General features: G+C 40.9%; 2 protein-coding genes across 2 annotated transcripts in view; both read right to left on the bottom strand.

Moving 5' to 3' along the window:
- Window positions 1–21,565, bottom strand: part of LOC134651459 (ubiquitin-like FUBI-ribosomal protein eS30 fusion protein) — a 64,058-nt gene that overhangs the window by 7,001 nt on the left and 35,492 nt on the right. The window lies entirely within an intron of this gene.
- On the bottom strand, window positions 1,723–20,184 carry LOC134651483 (arginine/serine-rich protein PNISR). Its single transcript, XM_063506597.1, has 12 exons — window positions 19,703–20,184; window positions 17,418–17,508; window positions 16,602–16,757; window positions 15,684–15,802; window positions 12,947–13,119; window positions 10,881–11,045; window positions 8,323–8,428; window positions 8,044–8,109; window positions 6,337–6,413; window positions 4,265–4,382; window positions 2,486–3,215; window positions 1,723–1,826 (listed from the first exon to the last, which is right to left on the bottom strand). The coding sequence occupies exons 1-11, from the start codon at window positions 19,989–19,991 to the stop codon at window positions 2,503–2,505; spliced, it is 2,073 nt and encodes a 690-aa protein (XP_063362667.1). The 5' UTR covers window positions 19,992–20,184; the 3' UTR covers window positions 1,723–1,826; window positions 2,486–2,502.

The following is a 21,565-nucleotide window of genomic DNA, read 5'->3' as shown; positions in this document are numbered from 1 at the left end:
TTGGAATTGCCAAAGTATCTGATCTGCATGTTCACTGAGCACCTTGGTTGCTCTGATATATCTGATGGTGACGGTAGACGGTACTAACTGTTGTATGTTGGTATGTAAAACAATTATTATTATTTATTAGTCTCATTAGCGTTTTACTACTTCCAACTTAAGTGCTAGGTATTGTTACCAAGTCAAACAACATGTTATTAAGGCTAAATTGGCAGGTACATATGTACTTATCTTGAAGAAGGTAATGTTTGTAACTTTTGTAAGTTTCAAATAAAATTCGCTACAGTTTGGTTAAGACTTGTTGTTATTTACAGTGAAAATTACTTACATATGACTTAGACTTAATTTTTGTATCAACTGTGATATAAATAAGTTCAGCAACCAATTTTACGTTTCCAATAGCCAAATATAAAAGCTTAATAACATATATTGCATTTATTTCTATACCTATCCCGTTCCTGAGCAGTCAAAAAGAGCCAGCGAGTGCTATGCGCTACGACCAGTAGCCCGATAACATGTGAAATGAAAACCCGTATGTAGCGAATGAGTACGGACTGAGCGCCCGCCCACGCCTGGTGGGTTGCCGGCAGTGAATGCGAAAGTAAAATAAAGAATTCGTATATATAGGTACCTACATATTTTGGTGGCACGACAATTTTTAGGGTTCCGTACCTCAAAAGGAAAAACAAGGAACCCTTATAGGATTACTCGTGCGTCTGTCCGACTGTATGACATTGATACATCAAGGCTGTTTACAAAGGGCATACCGGAAAAGGCGAAATCGAAACTCGGCTATCTGCCTCGTTATCGCTCGAATATGCAAGATAGAGAGGTTAGACAACATTCGACTCTCGTTTGCGGTAGACCCTTAGATTGTGACTTAGTGTGGGAGTGGCGCCCCCTACGCAGTTTCGCGTAAAATTCCCTAAGCATGAGTCGGACTTTGTACGGAACCCTTCGCGAGTCCGACTCCCACTTGGCCGGTTTTTTTATTAGCTAAAACCACCCATACTTTTTTTTAGGGTTCCAGGCTGTATCTCACGAACCGTGATAGCTAGACAGTTGAAATTTTCACAGATGATGTATATCTGTTGCCGCTATAACAACAAATACTAAAAACAGAATAAAATAAAGATTTAAGTGGGGCTCCCATACAACAAACGTGATTTTTGACCGAAGTTAAGCAACGTCGGGCGGGGTCAGTACTTGGATGGGTGACCGTTTTTTTTATTGTTTTGCTCTATTTTTTGTTGATGGTGCGGAACCCTCCGTGCGCGAGTCCGACTCGCACTTGGCCGGTTTTTTTCTCCACGCCACACTCAGGCTCACTCTATTCTTCAATTATAAACTTTAAATAAATGTCATATACTAAGAAAAAGTGACCAAGGCCTCCAGTGCCCCAGGTTGGAATCGAACCAGCGTCCTCTGCTATCGCGGCAGATGCCTGTGCTATTCGGCCACTGGGCCACAGCGGCATAGGTCGAATTTTTTCAAGTATATGCACTTCTTACTGAAGGCTTATGGCGCCCCCTAGCCACCTCTATTTTTATTTATTTGGTCTATTTATTCTTCAATTGTCCCACAACACGTGTCGCCACTGACGTCGGGTGAAATGCCGCGACGTCAAGCAAAGACATCTAGCCGTGGTTTCGGTCCGTTGTGCAGCACGCCACCAGGGTTGCAACAGCAAATCGTAGGTCGTAAATAAAACAAGTTTTGTGTATTTGTAGATTTATTGGAATAAGGGTAATGCAACAAAGCTAGTGCACTTTAAATATTATACACAAATACTAGTATATACACCTGAAGCAAGCCCTAATCGCCACCTGCAAGAGAAAAAAATAAAAATAATATATCACAGCCTTTTCGCAATGTTGTATGCCAGAAACACAATCACAAGTCGCATCAAGTTCATGTCATTCTTATCTTTAAAATTTATTAAAAAGTATCACTATCGTGAAATATGTGATTGCAATGACATTGTGTTTCTGGCACGATTACAGTACTTTATTCCTACTAGGGTTTGCACGACGGATCCGAAATGTATGGGAAGATCCGCGGATCCGGATCCAGATCCGGATAATTTCATACATTTCGGATCCGGATTGCAAACCCTAATTCCTACGTTGGACATGATTCCGCTTAAAATTGTATAATATACAAGTAGAAGTTTTAATTAACAGAAGGCACTATAAAAAGCGTAGTTAAGGGTGGAATCACATCTGTCAGCATCGAGCCGCATTTTATATATGAGAAATTGCTCGTTAGTATGAAGATGCGTACGCATGCTTTCAGCTTTCCGATGCGTACGCATCTTCATACTAACGAGCGATTTCCCATACATAAAATGCGGCTCGATGCTGACAGATGTGATTCCACCCTAAAACTAATGTTAAAAACTATTTGGTTATCTTTATCGCTAATTAGTGGCACTTATCGGGTATACACCGTGTGCTTAATCTAAACAATAGAAAAGAAATACAACCTGTAGCGTCGGTGGGTTCAACGGCGGTGTCGGCTGCGGCTGCGTTCGCGCCGTCGGTCGTCCCTATACCGCTCATACCTATCGCACTTGTCGTGGTCGCGTTTGGAGCTGCTTCGGTCGTACGACCTCTTCTCCGACCGGTCCCGCGACCGGTAGCTCGACGACCGCGACCGCTTCGACCTCTTCCGAGGCCTGTCCTCTTCGGACTCATCCCTATATTTATCCTTGTGTCTGTCGTAATCCCTACGTTTGTGTTTGTCGTAGTCTTTTAGTTTAGATCTAGATTTCTCGTAATCGTCGTAGTGTTTTGTTCTGGAGTGGCGGTCTCTGTCGTCTCTCTCTGATTTGTGAGACTTTTCCTTTTTCTGTTTCTTTGATTTGTGCCGGGAGTCTTTGGAGGAGGATCGTTTGCGTTTTTTGGGTTTGGCTTCTACTTTGACTTCGGGTTCAGTACGGGAAGACGATTCGCTGGAGCTGGAAGAGTCTTGTTCCGAATCGCTGGACGGCGAGGAAGATCGTTCCTTGTTATGTTTGTTGTTTTTGGGCGGGCTCGGAGTGCGCTCCCGTTTGCTCGACCTCTTTGGTTTCTCCTCTAGGATAGAGTCGAGTTTCCGGACTCCGTCGACCTTGTCTATGGATTTGTGGTTGCTCTTCTTGTCTCTGGAGAGGCGACGGTCCGGCGGCTTTTCTGGCGTGTCGCTGTCCACGGGTGGTGGCGTCGCTGATGAACCTGGATTGGACAGAACTTAGTATATACTAAATCTATTTGTGTAGCAGTAAAGTAAATTGCGATCTGCATTAATTTCTTGAACTTAACGTTTCGAACGAGTTACATGATAAGCAATTTGGGAATGGAGTATTCATAGGTACAACAAGAGGTGGTTTAATTTAAGGAATTTAAGTTCATTGTGATATAAGCGTTCTTCAGTCCGCACACACGACAGAACCCGAATCACATGGATACGTAGTTCACGAATGATACGTCGTGTAGGCACAACATTTTTTTTCATTTTTGTCTAACTTTTGAGGACTACTCGTGTATGCCACGACACAATATGACTGACTGACGTGGCTATAAAAAATAAATAACATTTAAATAAATGTCTATTAAGCCGCAGACTGCAAGCAAGCGGCCCGCGGCAAATCAAGACCGTTCAGTTGGTCATGCGCAATGTATATAGGCAGTGGCGTAGCGTGAACTAATCTAGCCGTGGGCGGAATCGCATCTGCGAGGCCCTTTTCTTTCACTGTGCCCGAAGGGGCCTCGCGCGAGGCCCCTCTTGGGGCGCGAGGCCGTGGACGACGGCCCACTTCGCCCACGCCTAGGCTACGCCACTGAATCAATGATTTATAACTCAAGATAGGTTATAGGCGTTCCAAAATTGAAGCGCTTACCTTGTGACAAATTGGACAAGTTGCCTTTAGTCGTGGCTGGACAAGCGGGAAATGCGCACGTGCTAACGAGCTCCCGCACACCGAAAGAGAAAGAGACGACCTTATGTTTAACAACGAGTGTGACAAAGATGGATGGAATGAGAAAATTAATCAAAAATAACAGATTTCTTCGTAGGCACAGAAATAAATATGGAAGTAGTTTTTGAGCTCCTCAAGTATGAGTATAACCTATCTATGGTTATATAATATCATTGCACTGAATGTAGGAATGGGCTTGATTTGCCGCTCGGGGTTATTCCCACTCTAGTTACCACCAGTGGCAACAACAACTCGGTGGTAGTTACTGGGAATAACCCGCCGCTTGCGTCCAGCCCGTGGCCTTACGTGCGTGCGGCTCCGGCGTGGCGGGCGGCGACGCTTCCCCGAGCTCCGCGCGTCGCACCTCCGCCTCGATGTCGCGCGACGTCCGCTCGAACTCCACTCGCTTGCGCTTGATTATCTCCTGTGAGATAATGGCACTGTCAATTTTTCTGTGGTTTTCATGCAGTAAGTTTGGATTCCTTAAGAGCCAACAGGAGTGGTTTTCTCCATACAAACGTACTCGACTGTTTCCTCCGTGGGTTTTGAAGCTAGAGCAATGATTTTTTCAACACAGATTAATATTGTCAATATCTGTGTCGGACCGTTTTACTTTTTTTGATATTTTTGTTTTTTAAGGCGCTAGAGCCCTTCAAAAATGGCCAAAATGGCCTAATTGACTATGCCGCAATTAGAGGCGTGCTATTCAAAACTGACATCAATTAGTCAAAAAAGCAAAACGGTCCGACACAAATAATGTCATAATCATTTAGATTTCCAAATTTGGTTACGATTGGTTAAGTTTTGGAGGAGGAAACAGTCGAGTACGAAACCTCGATTTTTGATATTTTTACGCAGGATTTTTCGCCTTGTCCTTATCGCACTAGTTTTAAGAGCCGCTTCCGTTAGCGAGACGGGTATATTTACCTAAAATATTTAAATCTTAGCTCCTGTTGGCTCTTAACACATTCAGTGCCGAAAACCCGACTATCGAGTATTTTATGATTTCGTTCCCAGGTTAGACGATCCGATAGTCGGGATCGTGGCACTACAGCTTTATATGACGAAATTTTGTGGCCTGACGCGGATGTCTTGTTTAGCTGCGTGGCAATTAATATGTTAATCTACGGGTTCTAATCTTGTGTGTTGCTAGGAATCGAAATTTTAAAAGTATATTTTTTCCTGTTGCCTAGTACCCACAGTACAAGCTTTGCTTAATTTGGGGCTATGTTGATCTGTGTAAGATGTCCCCTAAAAATTATTTATGAATTATTTTGGATTCATATCCACATTATGGCGTGGCTCACTAAGCGATTTCGTTGTGTAGCTACGCTACAAGTACATACGGCCCACACCAATTTTGGTGTCTAGCCATAGTAGTTGCCGCGCACCGCTACGGAACGGACGCCTGCTCGCGCTTGCGCCACCTAGCGGTCATAACTGTCGTAAAAGACGCGTTTTGCTAGAGAGCGAATCTTCTGTACCTATAGTTCGTTTTTTTTAGCATTACAAAAAAGGTAAACAATCTTGATGTGTCTTTTAATTCAGAAAAACATGTGTTAAAAATAAATCACGGCCAATATTTAACAATTATGAATCTAATACGATCATTTATATTCTTCTGCTTTCATAATTATAAGTTACTGATTTTAAAAAGCGTTTTTCAATTAAAAGACTTATCAAGATCGCTTACCTTCTTTCTAATGCTAAAAAAAACGAACTATAGTATTATTATTTATTCTGTGATTATGGGGAGTTATGTCGCCAAGAATCCGATCTGTCTGGTGGTCTACAGGGTGGCCAACTTAGAGGTATACAACTTTTTTTTGCCGCCATTTTATTTTGGCGGTAAATATGACAGTTATTGCATGAAAATTAGTTTGTGTAGATACGGCAAATTTATTATGGAGCATTTTACGACGGAACAACGTGTTTTAATCATTAAAAACAATAGAAACATTAAAAATAACGTTTCCCGGTCGATTAATTTCGAGAAACGGTGACATTGACTGGCCCCTAAGATCGCCTGATTTAACAGCTCCTGACTTTTTTCTGTGGGGCTATCTAAAGGGACGTGTCTATGCTAATAGGCCAACGAACCTTCAGCAATTAAAACAAAATATTCGAAACACTTTCGCTGAGATAACGCCAGAAATGTGTGAAAAAGTGATGAAAAACGCGATGAAAAGGGTTCGCATCTGCCATGCTGCTAGGTGGACATTTGTCTGACATTATTTTCCATGTGTAATTGCTGACCCTACATATTATATTTAACAAGGAATACTTAATATTTTTTATGTTTTATAGAATAAAATTTCAAAAATAAAGTGTATACCTCTTATTTGGCCACCCTGTATAAATGAGACGGTAATGTTAACCTGCAACTGCTGGTCGGTGAGTTCGTCCCTCTGCTCGTCGCCGCTGTCTTCGCTGCTGCTCTCGTACGCGCCCAGCCCTGCGCACACGCACACCGGTAACGTTGGGTCGGCTCACCAAAACATTGTACAAGAATCTAGCTAAAATGACGTTTAACACTGCATACGACAATAGGGATGTTGACACATGTTGAATTTTATAACAAAATCTAGTAAAATAGATAGCAAACGAGCAATTTATCACAATAATGTGGATAATAAAATAAAATATTGAAAAATTACAAAAATACAGGACCTGAAAGTTTCAAAATTTAAGTTTTTTTTTAACTTCCAAAAACGATAAAAGTAAGGGTACCATTCGATTCCTTACATTTCACAAAAAACAAATTGTATAGCAACTATATACATAAACGCAATATTTCACCGACAAAAACGCAATTTTCTTGTTTTGTCCATACTACAACGTGGGCGATGACGTCACGGCCTCTGGCCGTTTTGTATAGGGCGTTTCGCGAGTGAAGTGCGACTGTCGGACTTTGACTACAATTTCTGACTTTTGTGTTACTTTAATGCAATGGGTCCCATATAGACATTTGATCCTAAAAACAAACCCGATCGATTGATACCATAAAAAAAAATAGTCATGTAGCCTATTGTGGATAACAATAAATATATTCATTAAGTAAACTGAAACAGATGTCTATGTCATATGCTAAAGAAAAAGGGACCAAGGCCTCTAGTGCCCAGGCTTGGCATCGAATCAGCGTTTTCTGCATTCGCGGCAGACGTCTTAACCACTAGGCCATACGAGTCACGGCGGTGGGTAGAATTTTCTCGAATAGGCATATGCAATTTTGTTTTACTAGGAAAGTAATACATTCATAATACCTTCGGTAACAATATTGAAAAGGACACAACGCTAACGTTTATATATTTCGAATTCCTAGAAAGTGTTGACGAAAACATTAGTTTGCAAGGTAAAGCTTTTTGACTCTTGTCTTTATTGAAGTTTGCAGTTAATTTGCACTTATATTTTTTATAAATTGTGCGACGTCATTTTAGCTTAAATCCATCGGTCGGTATTTTATTCAGAAATTACCATTACTAGTAAATATAGGTGTAACAGGCACGCATACAAATTATTTAACATCGAAAATAATATATTCGTTTCTTACCAATAATTCCATATAAGACAATGTATTTAAACATTGTCAAATTAAACTGTATTGCCAAGGACAATACAAAATTTAAAATTTTGACGAAGAATTTCTGAAAAGAAAAGGTCACCTGGCGCTATGATGGTTATGTTCTAAACTTTATGAATAATTTTTATGTTAAAAATATTTTACGAAAATAAATACTTAATGTTCTATTACTAGCACGACTTTCATACCTGTAAATGTATAAAATAATTCAGCACCAGCGAACACAATCGTTCATTGAATGAAAAACGCTTCCGTTCTCCCTTAAACGAAACAAATCGTTGTATGCCTTTATATACGGAAAGCTTTATTGCTTTGTTATATTATAATATGTCAATTATTCATAAAGTTGACAAAACCATCATAAACGGTTTACGTAACAATCTGGCAAACTTCACAATTAAGAGATTGTTACAACAAATGCATGAAGGTATTAAGTCATGTGCATGTTCAACATTTTCAGTTTGCGAGAGAGTCCGTTTATAAATTCCACAAGAAAGTAACTCACCAAGACCACTAGCGATAGCAGCGAGCGCCTTGGACTTGCTAGCTTTGATGGCGTTGAGACGCGACGCTTTTACCATATAAATAAAACCAATATTAATCACACACACCACATGTATTCATCTGTATCTGAAATAAGACTTTATTAGGTATAAAAATAGGGCACAGTTTAGCACATCACAGTTTCTTGATCACAGTAAGTAAGTGTATCACTATCAGTGCACTCGTTGTATATGACAATGTCTTCCGGCCGGTAAGGCAATATGGTGGATAGTGGAAATACCTTGTGCGGCGTCATACCGGGCCAACTCTTCTTGGCTCACCATATGAATCTCGTGGTCGGTCACCTCCAGAAGGATCTCAGTGAGCGAACGCCGAACTGTCAGCATCTACGGACACGCATTTTGAGTATTTTGATTTCTTAAACGAGTCTCACATTTTATGAAGCAGCAAATGGAACGAATGACGATTGAAATAGTACACGGGTAAAAGAGTATGGAGATAAGAATTGTGAATTTAAAATGGCGCTGATGGTTGTGTCAGGCGTGGCTAGGGTTGCCAACTATTTTTTGGTATTTTCCAGAATAAGGCATCAGAAATATAGTAATTTCAAAAAAATATAGTACTTTTAGATAAAATACTAAACATAAGTGTAAAATACCTTTAATCGGAAATATAGTATTTTAGCGTACTATATATTTTTCCAAAATTATATAGTACAGAGAGCCAAAATATAGTATAATACTATATAAGATAGTACGGTTGGCAACCCTAGGCGTGGCTCACTCCGCGATTTCGTCGCGTCGCTATAAGTACCTACAAGTACATGCGGCCCACACCAATTTTGGTGTCTATAGCCATAGTAGTTGCCGCGCATCGCTACGGAACGGACGCCTGCTCGCGCTTGCGCCACCTAGCGGTCAGCGGCGTAATAAACGCGTTTTGTTAGAGAGTGAATCTTCTGTGCCTAGTACTATTATTTATTCTCTGATAGCGGTAGGTGTGTCGGATGCGTTCAGTCCGCGGCAAATTGTGGAACAACGCCACACTTGTGGATTTTCTGTATTTCGATCATAACTTTTATGGTGTCGACAAACAGATCGTAAAATTTGGGAGAGATGATATATTTAGTAGTAGAACTTCTCAAGATCCTTACTAAATTTCATAGATTTTTGCAATAATAAGTTTGGAAACATACAAGCACAAGTATGCCGTCGTTCCACAGTGGTGTTGTAAGCTATTGCCCGGTTCACATTATTCCAGTAGCATTCCAGTCCAGCAATCCAATCCAGTGCTGGAATGCTACTGGAATAATGTGAACCGACACTGGAATGTACCCATTCCAGTCCAGTGACTGGAGACCGTCAACTTTTCATTCCAGCTCACCCAATCCAGCACCACTGGAATAGTGTGAACAGCCATTCCAGTTGCATTCCAGTATTGGATTGAACGTTGAACGGTGAAAAGACTGGAATATGCCCGGTTCACATTACTCCAGTCCAGTAATCCAGCGGGCTAATCCAGTCCAGTGCTGGAATTGTAAACGATATGATCCAGTCCAGCACTGGACTGGATTAGCCCGCTGGATTACTGGACTGGAGTAATGTGAACCGGGCATAAGCAGGGGGGTGTCACTCCGCAGTTTAGGTACATTTGGCCGGCGCGCCCATCCGACAGGCTATATAGCAGTGGGCTGCCGCTCGGCGCAACGATAGTCGTGTCACGTGGCGCTCGCGCAAAATTGAAAATACACAATGGCTTCGAAACTTACTTCCGCGAGAATCAGACATGCTATCTCCGGATAAAAAATGTATGTTTACATAATCAACGTTTGTAATTCCTACATATTTATCTTAAAAACAATAAATCAGTGGGTATAGGTATAAAAACTTGTCAAGTGATAACCCCGTGCCGACACTCACAGCTCGGTCATAAAACTGCGGCGCGCAAAGGAGATTCACGGTTCGTGCGCGGTTATAAGTTTCAATTTTGCTTGCAGGCGGCGATATAGGTGTATTTTTATACCTAAACCTGACTTTTGTGAAGGAGTGAATTTTCTGTACGGTAGTACTATTAGTTATTCTGTGGCATAAGCACTGACCACTTCCTGCATGAGCTCCTCCTTGGAGCGCTGCGGGCGCTCGGGCGGCGGCGCGGGCGCATGCGCGGAGTGGAGCGGCGGCGCGGGCGCGGGCGGCGCGCCGAGCTCGGGCGGCGGCGGGACCTGCACCTCTTCCTTCTCGGATTACTGGACTGGAGTAATGTGAACCGGGCATAAGCACTGACCACTTCCTGCATGAGCTCCTCCTTGGAGCGCTGCGGGCGCTCGGGCGGCGGCGCGGGCGCATGCGCGGAGTGGAGCGGCGGCGCGGGCGCGGGCGGCGCGCCGAGCTCGGGCGGCGGCGGGACCTGCACCTCTTCCTTCTCGGATTACTGGACTGGAGTAATGTGAACCGGGCATAAGCACTGACCACTTCCTGCATGAGCTCCTCCTTGGAGCGCTGCGGGCGCTCGGGCGGCGGCGCGGGCGCATGCGCGGAGTGGAGCGGCGGCGCGGGCGCGGGCGGCGCGCCGAGCTCGGGCGGCGGCGGGACCTGCACCTCTTCCTTCTCGGATTACTGGACTGGAGTAATGTGAACCGGGCATAAGCACTGACCACTTCCTGCATGAGCTCCTCCTTGGAGCGCTGCGGGCGCTCGGGCGGCGGCGCGGGCGCATGCGCGGAGTGGAGCGGCGGCGCGGGCGCGGGCGGCGCGCCGAGCTCGGGCGGCGGCGGGACCTGCACCTCTTCCTTCTCGGATTACTGGACTGGAGTAATGTGAACCGGGCATAAGCACTGACCACTTCCTGCATGAGCTCCTCCTTGGAGCGCTGCGGGCGCTCGGGCGGCGGCGCGGGCGCATGCGCGGAGTGGAGCGGCGGCGCGGGCGCGGGCGGCGCGCCGAGCTCGGGCGGCGGCGGGACCTGCACCTCTTCCTTCTCGGATTCGCCTTCTGAATCTGTGTCCTGTGGGAACGAGTCAAACTTTTAATGGGACCTGGGGTACAAATGTAGAAACGAAACACTTGGCTTGGTTTAAATTTCGCAATTATATTTATAGTTCGTTTTTTTTAGCATTAGAAATAAGGTAAACAATCTTGATGTGTCTTTTAACCTCTCAGTTCCCAGTGGCTCCAATATGAGTCGGAATTGTATGGATTTGAGAGGTCCTGGGAAATGAGGGGTTGAAAAATACATTTTAAAAATAAGTTACGTAACCTCTCAGTTCCCAGTGGCTCCAATATGAGTCGGAATTGTATGGATTTGAGAGGTCCTGGGAAATGAGGGGTTGAAAAATACATTTTAAAAATAAGTTACGGCAAATATGTAACAATTATGAATCTAATACGATTATTTATATTCTTCTGTTTTCATAAGTAATAGTTACTGATTTTTAAAAAGCGTTTTTCAATTAAAATACATGTCAAGATCGCTTACCTTCTTTCAAGTTCTTTCTAATGCTAAAAAAACGAACTATGACTAGCGACCCGCCCCGGCTTCGCACGGGTTAACAAATTATACATAAACCTTCCTCTTGAATCACTCTATCTATTAAAAAAAAACATCAAAATCCGTTGCGTAGTTTTAAAGATCTAAGCATACATAGGGTCAGACAGACAGCGGAAGCGACTTTGTTTTATACTATGTAGTGATATAGTAATTTGTTCTCAAAAATGGCCCAAATTCGTTGAGCCTCGAAGTGCTGTTTCTATAATGAACTGAACCTGAACTTCTGATCCTGATCTGACCAACTTTTTATATTTTCTTACTATACAAATGTATATGTATATATTGTATATTTCTTGTATATATATTTTCATTTCTTTAATACAATAATAAGTTAAATATTCATTGATAACTTGACCGAGTCCTAACAACAGGAGCCGTAGATATATCGAGGAGAAGTAACTTGCGCCCAGAAGACTCATACAAGACCATATAACCTATACTTCTCTTAGATGGGTCTGCATAACCTGAACTTTTCTAATTCCACCATTTTGGGTGAATCAACTTTTTCTTGTCACTCGTTGCCATGGTTACGTTCTCCTGGGTCACTCTTTAAAACCTGATTTTTAGGCATTTAAATTCACCAAACACGCTTTTTGTGATACTTATAAACCCATTTCCATTGAGGGTCATCTACCAAGCGTGTCAGAAGGTGGTGTACAAAGTCTTCTAACAAACTATACTACTATTGTCTCTTGGCAGACCGGACAGAATAACAACAAGAAATAGTTGATCCACCCATTTGTTAAAAACATACCTAAATAAAGTACAGTCACGGAATTCAATTTATGTATCATTCATACATCATACAGTGAAAATCAGTATGAAAGCTGCTTACATCCATAGTGACGAGGTTAGGGTTACCAGATACAAATTTAGAATTTTTCCTGACATTCATATTAGCCGATAGCCGCGTTTTATTAATTTAAGTTTTATTAAATTTATTATTTGTATTGATTTAAGTATTTTAATTAAATAAATAAAAAGGTACTTTATAAAGAAGTCTATCAATTAAAAAAATTCCTGACATTTTCGTGTTCCGTCACCATTCCTGACAAAAGGCCAAAATTCCTGTCATCTGGTAACCCTAGACGACTTGGAGGATACAACTAAACGGAGTAGCCATTAACAGGCTTTCCCCTCTGTCGAAAATAGGCGGCCAACGGTCATACACAATGTATGGACTGACGTTTATCTGACGTGGCTATTTTTACGTTACGCATACATTTGACGTTCCCCTCCCCCGCAAAAATCGGCAGACTGTTTTGTACAGAAAATTACAGACATGGCGTCTCCGTTTGATTATATCCTCCAAGCTAGACGAGGTACAAATTCAATGGATACACTAATAATGAACGTACAAATTTGCTCTTAGGCGGCGGCAGAGGCTGCCCGTTGGCCTCCGCCTCGGCCTTGATCCGTTCGAGTTCCTGTTCTTCCAGAAGCTTTTTCCGCTTGTCCGCTTCCTCGCGCGCTTGCTTCTCTTGCTCGCGCTCGATCGCGCGCTGCTTTTCTCGCTCCATCTTTTCTAGACCTGTGTAGAAAATGCCATTAGTATGTATTGGGTTCAAACCAGGGATGTTGCGAATATCCGCATCCGCATCCGCAACCGCGGAACTTCCGCATTATTTTCAACATCCGCATCCGCATCCGCATAAAATCGATGCGGATTTAATGCGGATGCGGATGTGGAACAGGTCGGTACAGGAACGTCTTAGCATCGGCGTAAGTGCTAGACTGCTAGGTAATTTAGTCATTAACCAAAAAACCCTATTAGAAATGAGCAGTCAAGCGTGAGTGGGACTTAATGTACGGAACCCTTGGAACGCGAGTCCGACTCGCACTTGGCCGGTTTTTTGAAATAAAAATTACTAAAATGTAATATTTGACGTTTTTTATGGTACTATCTTGACATCCGCATCCGCGGATGTCAGCCTTTAAAAATCCGCATCCGCATCCGCATCCGCGGATGTCAAAAATTCGGCATCCGCAACATCCCTGGTTCAAACCCCGACTCGAGTTTTTCGGAATTTATACACCGTGTTTTTTTTTGATTTCCGTTAATTTCAAGGGTGCGTTCCTGAGCTTAAATCAAGTAACTTTCACAAAGACACCGATATTCTAATTACCTCCATTTCGGTGATAATCAATAATTTAATTTTTTCCTATAAGGCCTCTACAAGCGTGTACACTTGCCTTAGGGCCGGTTTACATATTGATTAGTGTTTAGAATGAGTTCATACATTTGCTACTAAACTTAAGTACAATCTCGGTCGATCGATGTTCGAAATGACATTGATATGTCACAGATTTCAATTGTTTGGTTGAGTTAAATGTAATGCCCGTGTTACAACAACGCTATATACTACATTTAATTAGTTTTTGAACTTTTTTTTTGTAAACAAAGCAAAAAAAAATTGTATTTTGAAAATTAACTAAGCCATTTAGTTCTCCTAAACGTACTTAACCATACCCCGAAGTTAACGGAATTCAATAAAAACACGGTGTATACGAAAAAACATTTGATATTTACCAGTCGCTTTTCGGTGAAGGAAACCATTGTGAGGAAACCGGACTAATCCCAATAAGGCCTAGTTTACTTTCTGGGTTGGAAGGTCAGATGGCAATCGCTTTCGTTAAAACTAGTGCCTATGCCAATTCTTGGGATTAGTTGCCAAGCGGACCCCAGGCTCCCATGAGCCGTGGCAAAATGACGGGACAACGCGAGGAAGAAAAGTATGTATTGGTTTCTGTACTTATGTGTCACAACCACCAGTTAAAATATTCAGTTATATCACCAATTATCAGGCAGAGATATTCATTTGCCATGACTCTCATTGCTTCATTAATTCTGCTCATTGCTTCGCTTCATTAACATTTAAAATATACTTGTATTTTTAATATCGGTTTAGTTTGAGAAAAAGCTCTCTTGTCTATTTTCACCTCATAACTCATTTTTCCAAATGTGAGTGTTATAGCGCCGATTTGTTAGATGTATTTTCCGATATTTTTTTTTTCTTGTATAATAAATTCCGATCGTCTTTTTTCCCTGTATAAAAATTTCCGCACGCCTTTTTTCCCTATAGATATATTTCCTGGTATATATAAATCTGAACGCCTTCTTTCCGTATAGACATATTTTCCGATAGATTTATTTTCTTATACACAAATATCTGAACGCCTTCTTTCCCTGTATTTTTTTAACATAATGCAATATTTTATAGTCCTTAATTTTACTAGGGGACAAATTCCCGGCTGTCTTTTTTCCTGATCAGAAATTTTAAAATAGATATGATTCTTGATAGAAAATTATATAATATGTATTCGCATGTTCGCAATTTTGCCCGTTTACGTTACTACCTAAAGTGTCATTCAATAGAAATTGCTAACTATGTAAACAAACCGCCATACTAAAATTGACACTGAATGTCAATTTACTAGTAACTTTTGTTTACATAGTTAGCAAGTTCTATTGAATGACACTTTACTTACACTACAACATAAAAGTTGACAATAAATGACAATTACAAAGTCAAAGACAAACATGTAATAAACTAAATAGACAGAAAGTTATCTACACGTATAAACTGTATAGAGGATTAATAGGCGTACTTCTGTCAAGTGCCTAACTAAGTACAACGTTTCACTCGTTTGATTTGATTACTGATTGGTAAAATTCCTTTAAAGATAACTAACCATGATACACAAAATATTCCACACAAGATTGCAAACAGGGTCCAAGCAAATAAGAAGTTTTGCCCCTAGTAAAATGAATGACCATGAAATTTTTCGTTAAACAACAAAAATACAGGGAAAGAAGGCGTTCAGATATTTGTGTATAAGAAAATAAATCTATCGGAAAATATGTCTATACGGAAAGAAGGCGTTCAGATTTATATATACAAGAAAAAAAATATACCAGGAAATATATCTATAGGGAAAAAAGGCGTGCGGAAATTTTTATACAGGGAAAAAAGACGATCGGAATTTATTATACAAGAAAAAAAAATATCGGAAAATACATCTAACAAATCACATACAATGTAGATCTATTATCTATAATTCTATATGATACAGAGTAGTTTTGATTGTGCATACCTTCTCTAATCCACGCGGGCAGCTGCCTCCGTTTCGCCGCATCGATGGTCATTGTGGGCGCCACCGCCGGAACCATCACTGGCTCTAACACTGGTGGTGCTACAGGTGGCGCCTTTTCCCTGTACATACGCAATGGTTAAAAACTGTCAATAGTTCCCTACAGAGGTCGCTTGGAAGGGGTCGTATTGTCTCTCGTTAGTAGTAGTAGTAGAAGAGCTTATAAGTTTATTATGGATATATTAAGAATTAAAAAAAAACATGTTTCAGGAAAAATCCTTTAGCCAGATTGGTTAAAAATCACAGCTGATTGGAAGTAAGTTGAAGGGTGCCACTAACACCATGTCGAGTCGTTTTATTAATGCACTTTACTTAATGCAGAATTTATAAAAGGTTAATGTAAAATCTCACATCTTGGACAGTCTTTAATTTTTTGACTTTAGTCTTTTTTTTTTCCAACTCGCAGCCAAGTGAGGATGCTGATTTCTTTTAGCAACTGCGCCGTTTGTAAAGGATTATATTATGTTACAAAAAGAAACATTCAAAAAAGTTCAATAGATTTTTTATAATAAATTAATTGGTTTGCCCGGGAATTTCTTAACAAAACTTAAAAGTTCAAAAATTCATAACTCGAAAACTACGAAAAATCAGCTAACATACATGGGGTATATTCTGATAGCCCATGATGTGAGGAATCTAAAAAAATTTTTTGGACGTCTATGTTTGGAGTTGGACCACCTTGTATTAAAGTGTCATTCAATAGAACTTGCTAACTATGTAAACAAAAGTTACTAGTAAATTGACATTCAGTGTCAATTTTAGTATGGCGGTTTGTTTACATAGTTAGCAATTTCTATTGAATGACACTTTAGGGCTATATGGGTTTGAAATGAAGTTTTATGAAGATTGCCCAGAAGGTACCTTGGTCGATGCGAGCGGTGGCTCCTTGACGGCTTGGAGTCCCTGTTGGTCCGCTTGGAGCGGTCGCGAGAGGAGCTCCTGTTGTTGGTCTCGGGCTGCTGCGCTGTCCAGTATCCGTGCTGGAAGGTCGGCGCTCCCACGCCCGCTGTTGTGTATCTGTAGTAAGGAAAAGTTTGAAACACCATTCATTTCATAGACACATAAACTTGAGTTTTATCTATGATCTCTTAATAGACAAAATTGCAGCAAAAAGCAATCATGTGTAGACATGCCTTGCCTGAGCAATTTCCTTTCGAGACAGTTTCTTCAACAAAGTGCCCGGTAAATATACACATTATAATATAGTGTTTAGTTTATAAGTTTATAAAATTATATCTAATACCTTTAAACGAGCAATTCTTGTTTATTTATATATATATTTCGGGGATCTCGGAAACGGCTCTAACGATTTCGATGAAATTTGCTATATGGGGGTTTTCGGGGGCGAAAAATTGATCTAGCTAGGTCTTATCTCTGGGAAAACGCGCATTTTCGAGTTTTTATATGTTTTATGATCTTTGCTCGGTCTCCCAGATATTCTATAAGGTATATGGGGCTGTTCATAAATTACGTCATCCATTTTTGACGATTGTTGACCCCCCTTAAAATCATCCAAAAATCACGCTTCGAATGACCCCGTTTCCTCCTACGTCATGCTACCATCATCTGATGTCCAGACGCCCCCCCCCCCCCCCCCCCAATATGAGCTTTGTTGCCTGAATTAAATTTTAAAATAAAATAAAATAAATAAAGTAATTGTAAACAAAATGTATTTACCCAGGCATTGCATTAGTGCCATCCGATGGTACAGTGTAGCCATCTATCATTCCTGGAATCATAGCAGCATCTGACTGCATGTTGCCCCATCCTGGATATAAAAGTTAACGCACGGAATAGTAGTAATCAGGGATGTTGCGGATGCCGATTTTTTGACATCGGATTGCATCGGACATGCGGATTTTTAAAAGCTCACATCCGCAGATGCGGATGTCAAGATAGGTACATAAAAAACGTCAAATATTACATTTTAGTAATTTTTATTTCAAAAACCGGCCAATTGCGAGTCGGACTCGCGTTCCAAGGGTTCTGTACATTATGTCCCACTCACGCTTGACTGCTAATTTCTAATAGGTTTTTTTTGGCTAATGACTAAATTACCTAGCAATCTAGCACTTACGCCGATGCTAAGACGTTCCTGTACCGACCTGTTCCACATCCGCATTAAATCCGCATCGATTTTATGCGGATGCGGATGCAGATGCGGATGTTGAAAATAATGCGGAAGTTCCGCGGTTGTGGATGCGGATGCGGATATTTGCAACATCCCTAGTAGTAATATGTTAATTGCTAACTCCTTGAAGGAGCCTATGGATTTGTCCCGAAGCTGTGGGTGCCAGGTTTTTCAGACTAGGTCTTAGAGAAGTTGTGGAAACGGTGCGTCTGAATATGACAAGATATTTAGATATCCTAATAGGCTTCTGAATATTTCTATTTTAGATTTTACTTTTTTTTTTCAACCCCTGGCGACTTTCCTATTACTATAGCTTAGCGGCCTGTGAGTGACCATGTTTGACTGCCATATGTAAGACATATGGCAGTCAAACATGGTCACTCACAGGAGATATCATCAAACGAATTCAAGTATGTCAACGGTCAATAGAGAGAAGTGTCCTTAACATAAAATTATCAAACAGAGTTAGAAACACAGAGATAAGAAGAAGAACAAGATTTATAGATGCGGCAATACATATACTGAAACAAAAATACAATTGGGCAGGGCACATCGCCAGGATGAAAAACAACAGATGGACAAAAGTAGCAACAAATTGGAATCCAAAAATTGGTAAAAGAAAAAAGGGCAAACCAAAAACAAGATGGGAAAAAGACCTAATAGAAACAATAGGAAAAGACTGGAAAGAAAGGGCAATAGATAGACAAGAATGGAAGAGAATGTTGGACAAATACTTAAATATATTAGAAAAAGGCGATTCGGAAGAGGCCTAGGTCAAAAAGACCTTACGAACATGCATGTAGAAATATATATACACATATGATGGTTAAATGAAATGTTAACTGTTCGTATAAGAAAGGCTTTAATAATAATAATAATAATAGCTTAGCGGTTCCTAACCTTTTCAGTTCGGTGACCCCTATGACTAACTAGGGAACCTGACTTTACCCCTCCTCCCAATGGTAATAAAAAATAAAACGTGTACGTTTGTTGTATTGTTATATTGGGTTAGCTTATTACCCCCGTAAAATACCAGTTTTACCCCCACGGGGGTAATTACCCCCAGGTTAGGAACCACTGCAGTATAGCTGTTCTATATTTACTTATTACTTATTAATGGTGTACAAGTGTTTTATATGTACGCAAGTATTTTTTACAATATCAGGTCCTCAATGCCATATCAATGTACCCATAATAAGTTGAAACTCATTTCCTATAAAATGTCTAGTACCTATTCATCTCTTTTATGTTTATCACTATTGCATTATAGAGCAATAACAATACCTATAAAAACTAGCCAGTTAATGTTCTTCAAGGCGAGTGAAATCACTGTATTTAACTTCAGTTAGAGTCTGTGCGGAAAGAGTCGTGGAATGTCCCATACATTCCACGACTCTTTCCGCACAGACTCTATCAATAGAGTTTTTGACAAGACATAACTTTAAGACATTTACAAGCAGTATTCACGGCCATCACCATACTGTGTTTAAGACTGACAAGTTGAAGACGGCTAAAGTCAAACCAACAGCAAATGCTGACTTGTATCACTGTATCTAGCTAGGAGTTGTTGTAGCATACTTACCCTAGAATTAGTAAAGCAATGAGTTTATTTAATTACTTAGTATAGCGTACTGGCACCTAGAGACAAGCTAAATAGTATCACATTGAGCCAGATCAAAGGGATGATATGCCATGCAATGTCAACATTCTAAGGCATAAGGAAACAACAAAGAATGAAGAGGTGATTTATACACTAATTGTAGAAATACCTGAACTCTGTGTACTTATTTTAAAGGACAAATATGAAACTGCCAAGTATCAGAAGCCTTACCCCACTGATTCCAGTTATTGCCCCAAGAGTTAGAGCTGGCGTTCCAGTCACCTGGCCCCGACGCGTCGCTGTTCGTGTCGGGATTTTCCACCTCCATGGGGGCTTCGCCTTCCTCCATGTCGGTCTTCGTTGGCACGCCGACTATGGCCGCTGCCTCTTTCATAGCTATCCATTGTTGAGCTAATGCGGCCCAGTCTACCGAGTTGGAATCTACATTTTGATACGCAGTAGGATTCAAGGCCCACTGCGTGGGATACGACGGGTTCACGGCATCTTTGCCGGAATACATTTTGGATAAAATTTATTTATTTACACTGTAAATACTAAAGGTAATCTTAATATATAGAATTAGCACTTCATAGATTGGATTGGCACTTCATAAAACTAAGAAATATGGTGAATAATACGATTCACGACAAAATATCCACATATCACAGCAAAAATCGCACATTTCATTTCAATTTCATTTAGAATGAACTTTTTTTTAATGTCGATGTCGATTGGCAAAATGTTGCCTTTAGTAAAAAAATTGTGAAATATTATAGTAACCCTTCTTTGTTTCTTTTTTATTAGAGCCATAATAGACTACCGCACTACAGCAAGTCGCGATGCGTTGCGGTAGTGTGTTATGGTTATTATGTTGGTTCCTAATGTTCCTATATATATAGTGCGTCAAGCAAATCTTGTCAGTAGCAACGTACTGCAAATTACAGTAGGGTAACACCATGTAACACTCAAAGAGCAGAATTGCGCTAGGAAAAGCAGCAATGTACATCGAACCAAACCGTGTTTATTTTTCCGCCCTTCATACGTCAGTTCGAGTGAATTATCATAACCTCAAATTTTAGTAATGTTTACCGTCAACGAGTATGATTGTACATTGTAGATGTAGGCACCTTAGCTTTGCTTGAGGTCATGCATAATCTAGGTATTTAATGGTGACAGCAGAAATTTCTCTTGAAATAGAAACGATTCAGAATGTAAACAATAAGATGATGGCTGTTATTCACGATCCACATTCCACAGATAACACACAGATGACACGCGATTTTGGAATTATTCGAACACAGTGTTGCTAACCCGCGATTTTTCAAATTTGCCGCCTTTTACTACTGACAAGATTTGGTTGATCCAGTATAGCTGGTCAACCAAATCTTGTCAGTAAAAAAAGGCGCGAAATTCAATTTTTCTATGGGACGATATCCCTTCGCGCCCATTTTTCAAATTTGCCGCCTTTTTCTACTGTCAAGATCTGGTTGACCAAGTATAACCACCTACTTAATATACATACTTTACTCTTTGTGTAACCCTGGCCGCAGATGTTCATTCGGTTTCCGTACGGAATGACAGATGGGAACGGGACGTCGCTCTACAAATGCATAGCGGTGTCTCGCCTGCATATGTCATTCCGTACGAAAAATTCCGTGCCTGAAGGCCTACCGCGAACCACGTTCGACGTGTTGCCTCCCTGTCACACTTACGTACGAAATTACAAGTGCGACAGAGATGCAACACGTACGTGGTTCGCGGTAGCCCCTCTGTTAAGGCCTATAGGCGTGTCCAGACGAAGACAATTTTTCGGCAATCTGATTAATATGTCCGATCAAATCAGGACGTGCGGACGCAAACACCAATTTAGCCACTTTCATCAATGGTGATATTTGACCGCTCAAAAAATGTCCCTAACCGGGGATACTAGCGTCACAAATTGGTATTCTTGCGTCCGCACCAAAGAGTAGTATAATATACTAGACGGGCCCGCAGCTCCGCTCGCGTAAATGAAGTAAAGAGTTTGTCTTATGTTTAGTTAGATACCGATATTATGATGTATTGAACCCTGCCAGGGTTTATAACTGTGATAGG

Source organism: Cydia amplana, chromosome 10 (assembly GCF_948474715.1).
Source record: "Cydia amplana chromosome 10, ilCydAmpl1.1, whole genome shotgun sequence".
Taxonomy (NCBI): Eukaryota; Metazoa; Arthropoda; class Insecta; order Lepidoptera; family Tortricidae; genus Cydia; species Cydia amplana.
This window is presented reverse-complemented; position numbering and strand designations above follow the sequence as displayed.

What these genes read in the sequence shown, in the direction of transcription:
- LOC134651483 (XM_063506597.1), bottom strand. Translation starts at nt 19,991, where the DNA reads ATGTATTCCGGCAAAGATGCCGTGAACCCGTCGTATCCCACGCAGTGG. An exon ending in CAATAACTGGAATCAGTGGG is followed by an intron (nt 17,509 to 19,702) that starts GTAAGGCTTCTG and finishes TTTTATATCCAG; the next exon opens with GATGGGGCAACATGCAGTCA. An exon ending in GGCACTAATGCAATGCCTGG is followed by an intron (nt 16,758 to 17,417) that starts GTAAATACATTT and finishes TCCTTACTACAG; the next exon opens with ATACACAACAGCGGGCGTGG.